We start from the raw sequence: 14,341 nt of genomic DNA, 5'->3' as shown, positions 1-14,341 counted from the left end.
TTCCTGCTCCTCTGATGCTGCTTGGCCTGCAGTGTTCATCCAGCTCTACACCTGGTTATCTCAGATTCTCCAGCATCTGCAGTTCCTACTATCACAGGAATAAATGACTCATTTTCTGAGTGGAAGCCAATGGAGTACCACAGAAATCAGCGCTCGGACTCCAGCTGTTCACCAGTATATTTATATTAACGATTTAGATGGGAACTGAATGCAATATATCCAAGTTTGCAGAGCTAGGTGGAGGGTGAACTGTAACGAGAATGCAGAGATGCTGTAGTGAGATTCGGACAAGATGACTGAATCAGCAAATGCATGGCAGATGAAATATGTGGTTAAATGTGGGTTTATCCATTGTGGTGGCAAAAACCAGATGGTGAATTACCTGAATGGCATTTGGGAAAGGGAGAGGCGCAATGAGATGTTGGTGCCCTTGTACACCAAGGCTGAATGTAAGCATGCAGGTGCAGCAGACAGTGAAGGGACAAATAGTATGCTAGACGTCCCAGCAAGAAGATTCAAGTACAGGAGCAGGGATGTCTTGCTGCAATTGTACAGTGCCCCATTTTGACCACATAAGTATTGTGTGCAGTCTTGGTTCCCTTGCCCAAGGATGTTCTGGCTACAGAGGGAGTGCAAAGGTTTGCCAGACTGATTCCTAGGATGGCAAGACTGATGCACGAACAGGCACTAGACCAGTTAGGACAATAGTCATTGGGGGGGGGTTGGTGGGGGAGCTGCAAAAGAGGAAAGTCAAATGCAGGCAGGAGTCCCCCAATGTCTGGGAGTCCAAAAAGAGGGGCCATAGCCTAAGGATATGAGGTAGGCCATTTAGGACTGAAATGAAAAATTTCTTCACCCAGAGAGTGACAGCCTGTGGATTATCCTCACTAAAAGCAGTTTAGGCCAAAATATTCAATGTTTTCAAGAAGGAGTTAGATATGGTTCTTAGGGCTAAAGGAATCAAAGGGTATAGGGTTAAAGTGGGAATAACATACTGAGTACAATGATCAGCAACGATCACATTGAATGGTGGAGAAGGCTTGAATGGCCTTCACCAGTTCCTTTTTTTAAAAAAATGTTTTTATACCCTCTTGCAATTGCCTTTGCCTTCTAGGTAGCCACAGCAACCAACATCCCACCAGCAGTAGGGAACTGCAGTTGAAATGATCTACATTAGGAACAGTAGCAGCAAGAGAGATTCTTGGATCTCAAAAGTCATTGGTGGCATACAGGCATGAGGGCTGCATGCATACACTTCTCCACACAGTGCAGCATGCTTGCACACTGACAATGAGGGACACACCTCCAGCATCCATTCACTTTCAGGCTCAGTATGTGCAGCTGAGTGACGAACACACCATCAAATAGGCAGTCCTGCAGCACTCACACCTCTTCCTATCCTAATAGGGCACCACATATTCAACTTCTTGCTGCATTCTGTACAGATCATCATTATGATAGAGAACAAGGATGTTATGCTGGAATAAAACCAGAAATTGATGAACAAACTCAGCAAACGAGGCAGCATTTATGGGAGAGAAGCCGAGTTAACACTTCAAGTCCAATACGACTTTCCTTCACAACACAAAACACAGACTTAGAAAAGTTAATTGTTTCCCTCTTCACAGATGCTGCCAGACCTGATGGATTTTCCTGTTTTTATCATGTATCTTTCTGAAATTTTCCAATATCTTTTGCTCAGTTCACAATACTTCCAGCTTTCCGTTAGCTGTGAACTTCTAAATTATGCTCTCTAAATCCAGGTATATTGTTTCATTAACAAATATACCAAACATTCCAGGAAATCTCATTAAATACCTTGAGTGCAAACGACCATTCACTAATGCAGTTTGCTGATACTAGACCCATTGGGTGTTCTGGTTACTACTGCCCTTTTATTCCATGTGCTTTATCTTCTCTGACAAGTGTGTTATTTGGCCCTTTATCCAAACTGTTTTGGAAGTCCATGTACACATCAGCAGCATTACCTCGATCAACCTTGTTACACCTAAGAGCCATAAAAGTTAGCGGAATACAATTTTTGCAGACAGCCTTTTGTAAAAAAAAAAGGCATGAAGAAAAAAGGAAAGCAACGTTCTGCAAAAAACAGTTTTGTTTGGGGATGTAGGGGCAGAATCTGACCAAAGTAGACTGGGAACAGTTGTGGAAAAATGTACAGTGGAACAGCGGAGCACATTCAAAAGGGAAATGGAGAGAGTGTCTGCCTAAAACAATTCCATTTACAGTGAAATGTAGGAACAAGAAACCAAGAGAACCCTGTGTGTCTAGGAGTAGTCAAGATTTGATGAGAAGGAGTGCAATGGGAGTAAATCAGCTGAAGCTCTAATGGAATACAGAAAATGCTGAGGGCAGGAGGTGGGTAAAGAAGCAGATCTTAAGAATTAGAAGTGCAAAGAGGGAATATAAAAAAATCATTGGCAGGTAAAACTTTCAATGCAGAGAAATGTAAGGTAATGCTTTTTGCTGTAAGAAACACAAATGGACAACACAGGCTCAATGGTACAATTCTAATGGGAGTACAGGAGCATAGGGACCTTGGAGTTCACATGCATAATTCTCTGAAGGTGGCCAGGCAAGTTGAAACAGTTGTTCAGAAGACAGAGGCACAGAGTTTGAAAGCAAGGAAGTAACAATACACCTCTACAAATCATTGGTCAGACGACATTTGGAGTATTATGTTCAGGTCTGGGCATCTTTTTTTAAGGAAGCATGTTAAAACCCTTGAGGGAATTCAGTGGACATTAACTAGAATGAAACCAGGAGGAAGGGATTTTAAATACAAGGAAAGATTGAAGAAGTTGAGCTTATTGTCCTTGGCGCAGAGAAAATGGTGACCTTATTGAAATGTTTAAAATTATAAAAAGCTTTGACACCATAAAGGACATTCTGTTTCCATTAGTTAGTATGTCAGTTACCAGGGATCACAATTTCACAATGTCAGCAAGAGAGCTAAGAGTGAGGTGACGGAAAACTTCTTTACTCAGAGTTAAGTGAGAATGCTTTGTCAATGGGTGACCATATCAGGGAAGAGACCATAACTGGGTTAAATTTAGTATTGCTATTGCTATAAATCAGCAGTAAAAAGTTTTTAACTGGGGGAAGACAAATTTTAGAAAATTGAGAAGTGATTTGTTCAAGGTGGTCTGGACAGGACTGCCAATGGATAGCTCAGTGGTCAACCAGAGGGAGGCATTATAAAAGTGCGATCTTGAGGGCACAAAGCAGCCATGTCTCCTCCAAAAATAAAAATGTCATGGCCAAATCTAGACTCCAGCAGTTATCCAGAAAAATACAGGGGGAGATTAAACAGAAAAAGAAAGCTAACAATAGTTTAAAAAAAACTCAACATTGCAGATAGCGTAGAGGCATACAGAAAGTACAGGAACCAAGTGAAAGAGTATAAGAAGCAAGATCAAGGAAAACCCAAAGATGTTTTACCAGCGTAAAAAGAGCAAAAGGATAGCTGAGGAAACAGTTGGACCTATTCGATGAAGGAGGGAACTTGTCACAAGAAGCAGAGGATATGGAAAGAATTTTATGAATTTTGTTTCTCCGCATTCACAAAGGAAAGGGATGATGTGGAAATAGGAATGCAAGAGGAGCAGTGTGAAATATTGGACAAGATGAGGAAATATTGATATTTATAATAATAAATAATCATGACAGAGCTCCATGAAAAGTCAAGACTTGAAACATTGGCTTACTCTCTCTTCACAGATGCTGCCTGAACCACTGCGATTCCCAGCATTTTTTGTTTTTAGTGCAGTGGATGTTGTCTAAATTGATTTAAGTAAAGCATTTGACAAGGTCACACGTGGCAAACTGGTCAGAAAAGTAAAAGCACATGGGCTTCAGGGTAATGTGTCAAATTGGATCTAAAGTTAGCTTAGTAACAGGAAACGAAGGGTAATGGTCGACGGCTGTCATTGTGAATGGAAAATTGATTCAAGTGGTGTTCCACAGGGCCCGTGTTGGGATCTGTGCTGTTTGCTTTATACATTAAACGATTTAGACTTGAACATGGGGGATACAATTGGGAAATTTGGAGACTACACAAAAATTGACCATATAGTGGATAGTGTAGAAGATAGCTGTACGCTCCAAATCGTACAGATGCGTTGGTGGGTAGGGAGGAAAGTGGAAGATAGAGTTCATTTCTGATAAGTGTGAGGTAATGTATTTAGGGAGGCAGAACAGTAAAAACAGTACACACAGTAAATGGGAATATACCGAAATTGGTAGGTGAAGTTCAAGATTTTTGTGTGCAAGTACACAGGTGCCTAAAGATAGCAGTACAGCTAGATAAGGATGTAAAGAAGGCATTTGAAATGCTCTTCTTCATTCGTAGAGGTAGACAATATAAAAGTAGGGATATAATGATAAAACTGTACAAGACATTGGTGAAGCCAAACCTGGAGTAGGATGTGCTGTTCTGGTCGCCCCATTACAGGAAGGGCATAAATGCCCTCAACAGTGCAGAGAAGATTTGCTTGAATGTTGCCAAGGCTGAAGAATTGTAGCTATGAGGAGATATTAGAAGTGTTAGGGTCATTTTTCTTTGAAGAGAGAAGGCTAGTGGATGACATGATTGAAGTTTACAAAATTATGAGGTGCATAGATACAGTAGACAGGAGGAACCTGGTTGGCAAAGAGTTCAAAAACCAGGGTCATAGAATCAAACTAAGTGGCAGAAGGATTAAGGGGACATGAGGAAAATCTTTTTTTCTAGGCAGAGGGTGGTGACTGTTTGGAATTTGCTGCCCAAATTCATGGTGGAGGCAGATCGGATTAAAAAGGGCATCTGGGTATCTTCAGATCAGTATGGACACAACGGGTTGAATAGCCCTCTTCTATGCCATATCATTCCTATGGTTTCTATAGGAGTTAGAATTTGGAATGTGTTGCCTGGGGCAGTGATGGAGGCAGATTCCTCAGGTGGTTTCAAAAGACAGTGGGATATATATTTGAAAGTGAAGAAGTTAGAGGGCAATGGAGATAGGGCTGCAGAATGGGACTAGCTGGGTAGCTCTTTCAGGAGCCCGTGCAGACAACCTAGGTTAAATAGTCTTTTTCTATGATGAGATACTTTTGAAAGTCTGCTGCTTTGGCTGAGCCTGAAGCCATATTATGGTATTTAAGATGGCTGCCACTTAAAATCAGGGAGGCCACAGTTGTTCCAGGTCTGCTGGCTGTGACTGCAACACAACCAGTGGCAGAATAAAGGCCACACAGGAGAAAAAGCTCTGCAAAGTGGGAGGGGGAAGACAAAAGGTTTTGTTTGTACAGGGGGGATTAGCTACAAAGAATTTTTAGGAACTTTAAAGCATTTGGATCTTTTCCAGATGGGGTAAAGAAATATCACAAACACATTGACGTACACCATCCATCAGTGCACGCAGGAAGTCATGAAAGCCATCTACTGCAGAAACGTGCATAGTTTTCACCCTCAGGAACAAGAAGCAGGACAGATACATGTGGCTTTAACCAGGTCAGCAAAATTCCCAATGCTAAGTCACAACAAAAGGGAGAGATACAGAAATTGTTAATGTGCTGTGAATGCAGAGCTCTTGTGTGGTAACTGTTAGATCATGTTGGTAAAGACATTTATCAAGTCAACAGCCATCACAAAATTCATTCCGCACTGATGAGCATCTACAGCCCATGATAAAGAACCAGAGGCTGGCTGTTTGGACAGCAAAACCACAATTCTTGTCACATAATTAAGAAGCATTTTCCTTTCACCTCTTTTCTTTTTTCCCCCTGCACAATGCTCCAACATAATATTTAGTTTCCAAACTCCTCCTTCTTTGCCCTTGTATCACACATGCTGGGCAGGAACTTGGTTCCATGCCTTTTGCGAGCTACTGTGTAAGCATCCACCAGTCAGCACACAGTAGCTGACTCCCAAAACTGTCATTTCAACCTTGAAGAGCAGTTGCAGGCAGCACGGTGGCAAGCACCGCTACCTCACAGCGCCAGGGACCCGGGTTCAGTTCCACCCTCAGGCGACTGTCTGTGTGGAGTTTGCACATTCTCTCCGTGTCTGCGTGGTTTTCATCCGGATGCTCCGGTTTCCTCCCACAGTCCAAAGATGTTCAGGCTAGGTGGATTGGCCATGCTAAATTTCCCGTAGTGTTCAGGGATGTGTAGATTAGATGGGTTATAGGGGGATGAGTCTGGTTGGGATGCTCTGGGGGTCGTTGTGGACTTGTTGGGCCGAAGGGCCTGTTTCTACACTGTAGGGATTCTATGAAAAAAAACCACTTCTACATATGCTTGATCTCCACACCCATGCAGTGCCACTCCCATGACTCCCAGAAAGCTACAGGTCTTAAGAGACTGTAGATGGATTTACAGGCTGCTCTCAAGTAGCTCCAGGTCTTGCAGAGCTGCCTCTGGACTACCACACCTCCACATGTTGAATTATGTTTCAAGTTATTGACCTGAATGATTCTGATGAAAGACCAATAACTTGAATAACTTGTTCCTCTTTCCATTAATATCCTAACCTAAAATTTTTATTTCTTAATTTTATACTTCCACTATTGTGGTTTTTCCAGAGTTTTTTTTATTGCTACTGATAGTAATAAAATAGCTGTATTATGATAGTTCATTCATTTACTCGCTAGGAAATCTTGTAGCTTACTGACTTCTAAATAGCCTCCTCCAATAATCTTTTAATGAATGATAAAAAATACATGTAAAAAACACAGCTCAGCTTGCTGTTCTTGTTTCTACATTGTTGCATTAGGCTTAAGTGAGGTTCACCACCAGTAAATCCAGCAAGATTAGTCACCACATAACTGCTGAGACCACAATCTTTGTAAAATCTGTAATGTTGATAACAGTGGTTTAGGGCAGCACAGTGGCTAAGTGGTTAGCACTGCTGCCTCACAGCACCAGGGGCCCAGGTTCAATTTCAGTTTTGGGTGACTGTCTGTGTGGAGTTTGCACATTCTCCCCATGTCAGTGTGGGTTTCCTCCAGGTGCTCCTGTTTCCTCTCATAGTCCAAAGATGTTCAGGCTAGGTGGATTGGCCATGCCAAATTGCCCATAGTGTTCAGGGATGTGGAGATTAGGTGGGTTATAGGGGAATGAGTCTGGGTGGGATGCTCTGAGAGTCGGTGTGGACTTGTTGGGCTGAAGGGCCTGTTTCCACACTGTATGGATTCTAAGTCTAAGTCTAAATGCTTCCATCTTCAATTATTCATGGAATTTCCATGGAGTTTCTCTGATCCTCCACATTTACCTTGTTTCTTTGGTGTTTGTTATCTAATATTGAAGATAAGGTAGGAAATTGGGAATCTTTATGGAAATTCCTGCCCCAATTTTCATACTCATTCTTACCTGGTGGTGGTCCACCAAACTTCCTTTGTCCATTTTCTTGGATCATAGTATAGCCTGTCTGTTCCATCAAGGCAAGCAGTGCTGCTTCATTCTGGGTCACAGAGCCAAGCTTATTAGAACCATTTGTCATGTCCAAGCTTTCTGCTGTCATGGTCATACGGAGTACTTTAATTCTATACAAGAAGATACAACAAGTTTTGGTTTATAAGATGTGTCTATGTGCACTTTCCATTTCTGATTTTACTTAACCTAGACAAGTTTTAGCAAAAACACTTACACTTCTAAATTAAACAAAGATCTGTTTGTATTATCCTGTGCATGGTGGCTAATTGATAGTGAATAATTTATGAACACAGCATCAAGGTATAACTTCTAAAATCACATGATTGAAGTGTCACAGATGCCTATGAACATATTTAGCAACACTGCAGGGCCTGCTGCAGTGCTCCATCGAAGCTCAGGTGAAGCTGGAAGAACATCTCATTTTCTGCTCGGGAATTCTGCAACCTTCAAGACCTAATATTGGAGTTCAATAATGTTAGTACCAGAACACCTTCTTCCATAGCCTTTACCTAGCCCCAAAGCCGAGACCCTATTATGGTATGGGCTGCTTTCAGCACAGCCAACCTATTCTCACCTGCTTATGGTCCCCATTATCAGCTTTTCTTTCTCCTGAGTATACTGTTATCCATCCCTTTGTCTCCCTAACTGTTGTTCTCTCTCTCTCTCCCTCCGAGATCCATCTCTACCCGTCCTCTCACTCATTTCCTATCCTCACCTTGTGTTCATAATAAACACCACCAGGGTGGCATGGTGGCTCAGTGGTTAGCACTGCTGCCTCACAGGGCCAGACACCTGGGTTCGATTTTGCCCTGTGGCAGCTGTGTGGAGTTTGCACATTCTCCCATTATCTCTGGCATCCTTCCACAGTCCAAAGATTAGATGCATTGGCTATGCTAAATTGCCTACTGTCCAGGGATGCATAGATTACATGGGTTAGCCATGGGAAATGCAGGGTTACAGGCACAGGGTAGGGAGTGTGTTTGGGTGGGATAGTCTTCAGAGGGTCAGTATTGACTTGATGGGCTGAATGGCCTGCTTCCACACTGTAGGAATTTTATGATTTTAAAGCAACCACCACTTCTGAAGAAGTGACGCTGGGCTCAAAAATGTTAACTTCGTTTTCGCTCCACTGCAAGACTGGCTCAGTTTCTCCAGCAATTTTGGTTCTTGTAATGCATTTTAAATACCCCTCCCTAGACTGCTGCATATTTCAATGTAATTAAGCATAACGTAAAGGACTCCACTGAAGTAAAAATGAAAGCATGGTTAGAGAAAAAAATCTTGGCAAATATTTTGCACACTAATATCAATTTACTTTGACACAACACCAAATTTCAGTGGGATGTAGTCTCAGTGTGAAGAAGTTTTAGTTGCACTAATATTTCAGGTGGGTGGCATGATGGTACAGTAGTGAGCATTGCTGCCTCACCACGCCAGGTACCCGAGTTCAATTCCACCCTTGGGCAACTGTTTGTGTGGAGTTTGCACATTCTCCATGTGTCTGCGTGGGCTCCTACCAGGTGCTCCAATTTCCTCCCACAGTCCAAAGGTGTGCAAGTTAGGTGGATTGGCCATGCTAAATTGTCCCAAAGTGTCCAGGGAAGTGCAGGCAATCGTTATTCTGATATCATGATAATTGTTCCATGTCAAATAGGTGGCTGTGACAGTGTAAACCACTAGCCCACAGAAATAGGGTTGCTTTACAAATGTTCAGAATTATGGAGAAGTGTTTGTCAGACATTTAACTTCTTCAGATGGAAAAGTACCAAAAAGGTGGTCCAGGAAGAGTTCCCTAACACTTCTGTTACAGAGAAAGATGCTGATTTAAAATTTAAATGAGATCAGTACACTCCATTTGTCCGCTGCCATCATATGAGCCATCCTCAATCACTTTTTTCTATCTAATTAAATAATGTATGATTTAAACTGTTGCCACTTAACAAGATTAATAAACTAAAAATTCCCTGTGAATAGTCAACTGCTGTCCCAAATTCCAAAATACTTCAGTTGATGTCAGAAATAGGATATAGTCGGTTCTGCTATAACTCGTATTCAGGCAACGTAAAATGGCGATAATGTGACTGACAAATAGGGGAACACTATTTCTAAAACACAATGTTGTGTTGGCTACGAACTCAATTCCGTTGGTGCGTGGAGGTGTACACATTGATATCACATGATCATTTTGCAAGCTTTGTCCTGTATACGTGCAACCTTGAAAGGTTACCTTGAGTCTACTCTAGGCGTGTACTTTAGGTCAAGTAAAATAGGTTGGATGATGGGGCAATTTTTTTCTGACCTTATTGTTGAGGTTTTGAAAGATCTGTTTAGAAAGTATTGCAGGAAAAAAAAAAATTGGATTTCAAGATTCTACTCATCCTGCGTAATGCACCAAGCCATCCTTCTACCAATGGTGAGCTTTCTGAAAACATCAAAGTGCTATTTCTATCCCATGAAATACAACCTCTCTCCTTCAACCAGGGTGCAACAGCAGCTTTTAAAGCTTATTATTTAAAGGCACACATTTAAGAGGCCGCTGAGGGGGATGAGGACAGTGTTCTTCAATTGTGGAAGAGCTTTAACATCAAGAATGTAATTGACATTACCGTGAATGCCTGTGGTGATGTTAGTAAGGACTGCTTGCATGCAGTTTGGTGAAAGTTTCTCCCAGATATTTTACAAGATTTTAAAAGGCTTTGATCCATCAAAGGAGCTCCTAAGAATCAAAGAACGTTGCAAAATTAACACAAAGCAAGTTGGATTTGAAGAAGTGGAGTAAGGATGTTGAACAGTTACTTGAGTCCCACTATGAAGATCTCACTACAGCTGATCTACAACAACTTGTGGTGATGGGGTATGTGGAAACTGGAATGAAGTAGTAGTAGTCTAGGATATAGCACCACGAGAACTTTCCACTTCTGTTTTGTCTTCTATCCTGAGGGAAACTGAGAAGCAGTTGTAGCTCTCAGAGGGCAATGCTTACAATGCAGAATGTAGCAGGGTAGCAGTTTGTGGAATAAGATCTTATTTGGCACCCTATGAACAATTTCATGAAAGGAAAAAAAAGGCAAAGCAGCAAAAACTGGAGATAACAGTGTGGAACTGGAAGAACACAGCAGGCCAGGCAGCAGAGGAGTAGGAAAGTTGACATTTCTGAAGAAGGGTCCAGACCCAAAACGTCAACTTTCCTACTCCTCTGATGCCGCCTGGCCTGCTGTGTTCCTCCAGCTCCACACTTATCTCTGACTCCAGCATCGGCAGTTCTTACTATCTTTGAGCAAAAACTGGATGTCTGTTTTCAGCCAATCCCCAAGAACCAATGAACCATAGACTTCCATTTCTGGATTAACTCTTTTTCGCCCTAACCTCGCAACCACAACTGCACCTGAAGGTAGTGATGATGATGATGATGATGATGATGACGACCCTCAGCCCCTGCACTAGCAACAGAGCAACGTCAAAACGTCCTCCCCCATCAAGTTGTGATATTTTTAAGGTAAGGTGTTAAATTTACTTTTATTTCATTATTGGATATGATTTAAACATTTATTCAAACTGTGATCTCCTTTGTGTTAGGCTTTTGAGTAATGTTTGAGCAATTTTGAGTGATTTTTTTTTTGGTGGTCTGCCCCTAACCCTGTTTTTCCCCATAGGCTCTGTTTTTCTAAAGCGCGATTTTCTATAACACGATGTTGCACAGGAATGCAACTATCATGTTATAGCAGATCCGACTGTACCACAGAAGTCAAGGCTTATTTGGCTTTAAACTGGAGAAGCACAGTCAGATTGTAGTTAAACACACATGGGTAGTACTTAAGTGAAACCAGAATTTACGATAGCATTAGCATATCTAAGGAAGAGGCGACAAAATGGACCACAAAAACTGGAGTAACTGGAGCAAGAGATGTACTAGCAAAAGAGGAATGTGATGGGGATTAGGAGTTTTATCTTTGAAAGGCTCTCCAAGGTGTATCACAAGGTAAGATTAAGTTAAAGCATAGTCTGAAATAAGCTGGATATTTACATAGCCTACAGGTGAGTAAAAACCAAAGTAAAAATAACAGATGAAAACGTTAGAACTGGAAAACGAAAGCTGAAGCATGAAGTCATGACATGTGCAGGAGGCAGATTACTAAAAAGCAGATACAGCTACCACTGACGCAAAGAAATTGAGTTAAGAACAGAGAATGCCAAGCTGAAGAGAGAATTCGAGGATGCAAAAGTGGACTCCGAGTAACTCAATTCGGCAACAAGACGATGTAGCTGGAGGACACCAATGGATCCTAACAAAGAGGAGGATAAGCTCAAGACAGCCTTAGAGGAATAGAATATTGATTTCCTAAGGCACTGGTTAGCATCAAACAATCCACTAAAGCCCCAGCGCTTCTGTGTAGTGACTTCTTGGTTGTTCTTGCAAGACCATTTGGAAGGTGACAACGATTAGGGTACATATAGTGACTCTGAGCTTCAAGAGACTCATTCTGAAAGAGTGGTGTTTACGCCAATAAAACAATATACTATGATGTGTTGATCCATAATGGTAAAGCAAGCTGGGAGATAACTGCAAGACCCAAAAAGCCAAAAAAAAGGTAATGTTGAGAGTCCTTTGCCCAGCTAGAAGTCTGTGCCACTTAAGAACCAAAAGCAGCAGGATCCAAATTCCCTGTTTTCATTGCAATCTGGTGAGGCACTATGCTCATGATTACTGTAATAAATGAGGGAGACATGCTCACAAGGGCAGCAAGTCTTACTTCTCATCACCTTTTGCACCTTTTGAACAGTCCTGATCCTGTTCAGCAGCAGTTAAAGACTGAAGGCACCAACAGGATTTGTGACGATTACTAATGGTTGCTAAAGAATAATGGAGTACCCAGACAAACCACTTCAGACCTCTAATTTCTCAGAGAAGCAGCTCTTCAATAGAATAATAAACAGGAACAAGTTGACTGCACTTCTGATACAGTAAACCACCAATCAATTCCAGCCAACTCGAATTCCTCACCTATCACCAATAATCCTTGCTCAAACCATGAAAGGAGTACCTTTATCAAGTTAAGAGCACATCTTACATTCAAATCATTGTAAACAACATTTTGCTTTTGCGAAGGTCAAAAATTCAACATTGGGTTTAAAAAGTTAGAGGATTGAAAGAACTTGACAATGTAATTTCTATCTGCAATACTACAGGTTGGCGAAGCAGCAGTTTGTTTTCCAAAATGTAAAGACAAACTTGAAGTCTTACCAGACAGACATTCAGTTTTAAATGAAAACTGGAAACCAGTGAGAAATTAACAACTCATCTACAAGCAGATTACATTTTCATGCTGCATGCCAAGAAACTCTGCCTTCAGCAGAACGGGAATCTGCAGTTTTTATTTACAAGTGCAACAGTTATTTCCAGCAACTTCAAGAATTTAATTGGACCATACAGAAACCAGGAGAAATGAAAATTTTCTGCTTTTTTCCCCCCAAAATGCAATGTATTTTTTGGAACTTTTCAAAAAAAAAAATTGAGAATTGGAAATGTAAATGTTGCCGTTAAACTGGCTCCTGTCACTGATAGGAAATCATTAAGCCTGAGCACAATTGTTTCTCAAATTGGAATGGATAAAATAGCTACATATATGAAGCATTCAAAAGGGAAAACAAATGTGAAGTTAAAAGAGATAAACAAATTTTACTTTTAATAACGATTAATGGAAAAAAGTCTAGGTGGTTTCATTGTATAAAAAAAAGGTCATTTTTATTTTAGTAGAATAATAATTTGAACACTAGTAAAAACCTGTCAACCTAACCACACTGCAATTTGAATCTGGGAAAAAAAATAAAAGTTTAATCTAGCAAGTTACTAAAACGATTCTCTTTTTCAAAAGGAGGAACAAGCAAGCAAAATTTGATCATGCCCGGGACCACATGGGATGTTTGATTTCAATTTTTAAGATCTTACTTTTCAGAATGTTTAATTAGACAGCAAGGTTTCTTGAAAGCTCCTGAATGAAATGGGATGGTAATTGATTGGATACTCCACTTAAAAATAGCAAAAGGAAACTAATAATATCACTCGGAATAATTCTCCCTGGGTGCAGTTCAGTGTAATATATCAAGTGTAACAAAAGTGTAGATGAGGCTAATTAATTGCTAGCTTTCCCTTGGAGTAGTAGATGGGCTCCCGTTTGCTCTACCTGCCCCTGAACTTTAAGAAAATTGAATAGTCTAGCTACCCCTCAAAATAGCAGAACCAAGCAGGGACAAAATCAAAGTTGCTGGAAAAGCTCAACAGGTCTGGCAGCATCTGTGAAGGAGAAAACAGCTAACGTTTCCGCTCTGGTGATCCTTCCTCAGAACCTTCTTGCACATCTTTGGACTGTGGGAGAAAACTGGAGCACCTGGAGACATGGGAAGAACGTGCTAACTCCATACAGGCAGATGCCCGAGGGTGGAATCAAACCCAGGTCCCTGGCACTGTGAGGCAGTAGTGCTAACCGCTGATCAACCATGCCACCCATCATGTCTGTTCTTACGTAATTTAAACTGGCCTTAAGCTGGGGATAGGCAAAGAGTCGATAGTTATGCTCATTGGTGAGAAGCATTCAACTTGTAACTGACGAGTAAACCACCAATCGCCAATTGTTGAATACAGTACACCACTAAATGCTTAGAATCAGGGGGCACTTCTCATCAGGCAGTTGTCTACTTCAGCTGGAAGTTAGACTAAAAGTGGAGCAAGGCCCAGGAAGAGCTCCTGACTCTTCACTTAGTCCAAGAGCTTGATATCTTTAATAATACCAATGAGATTGGACACCCCAGAGTGTGTACAGCCCTGAAGCGTCTGTGAACGTCACAACTGCAAGCTCCCCATCAGATGCTTGGGTTAACTACAAGGGAGTGAACCTGGACACTTGTCCAGGAA

General features: G+C 41.4%; 1 protein-coding gene across 4 annotated transcripts in view; it reads right to left on the bottom strand.

Annotated features, from left to right (window-relative positions):
• The window catches only part of rbm46 (RNA binding motif protein 46), an 87,216-nt gene that overhangs the window by 46,628 nt on the left and 26,247 nt on the right, over positions 1–14,341 (bottom strand). For all 4 annotated transcript variants that reach the window (XM_048600316.1, XM_048600309.1, XM_048600303.1 and 1 more), the window contains exon 2: positions 7,369–7,541. In XM_048600316.1, the coding sequence (XP_048456273.1) occupies positions 7,369–7,525 (157 nt within the window). In that variant the 5' untranslated portion in view covers positions 7,526–7,541. The remainder of the gene's footprint in view (positions 1–7,368; positions 7,542–14,341) is intronic.

This window comes from Rhincodon typus, chromosome 1, assembly GCF_021869965.1.
Source record: "Rhincodon typus isolate 14 chromosome 1, sRhiTyp1.1, whole genome shotgun sequence".
In the NCBI taxonomy this organism is placed as follows: Eukaryota; Metazoa; Chordata; class Chondrichthyes; order Orectolobiformes; family Rhincodontidae; genus Rhincodon; species Rhincodon typus.
The sequence above is the reverse complement of the archived record's forward strand: the minus strand, read 5'-3'. Positions and strand labels throughout refer to the sequence as shown.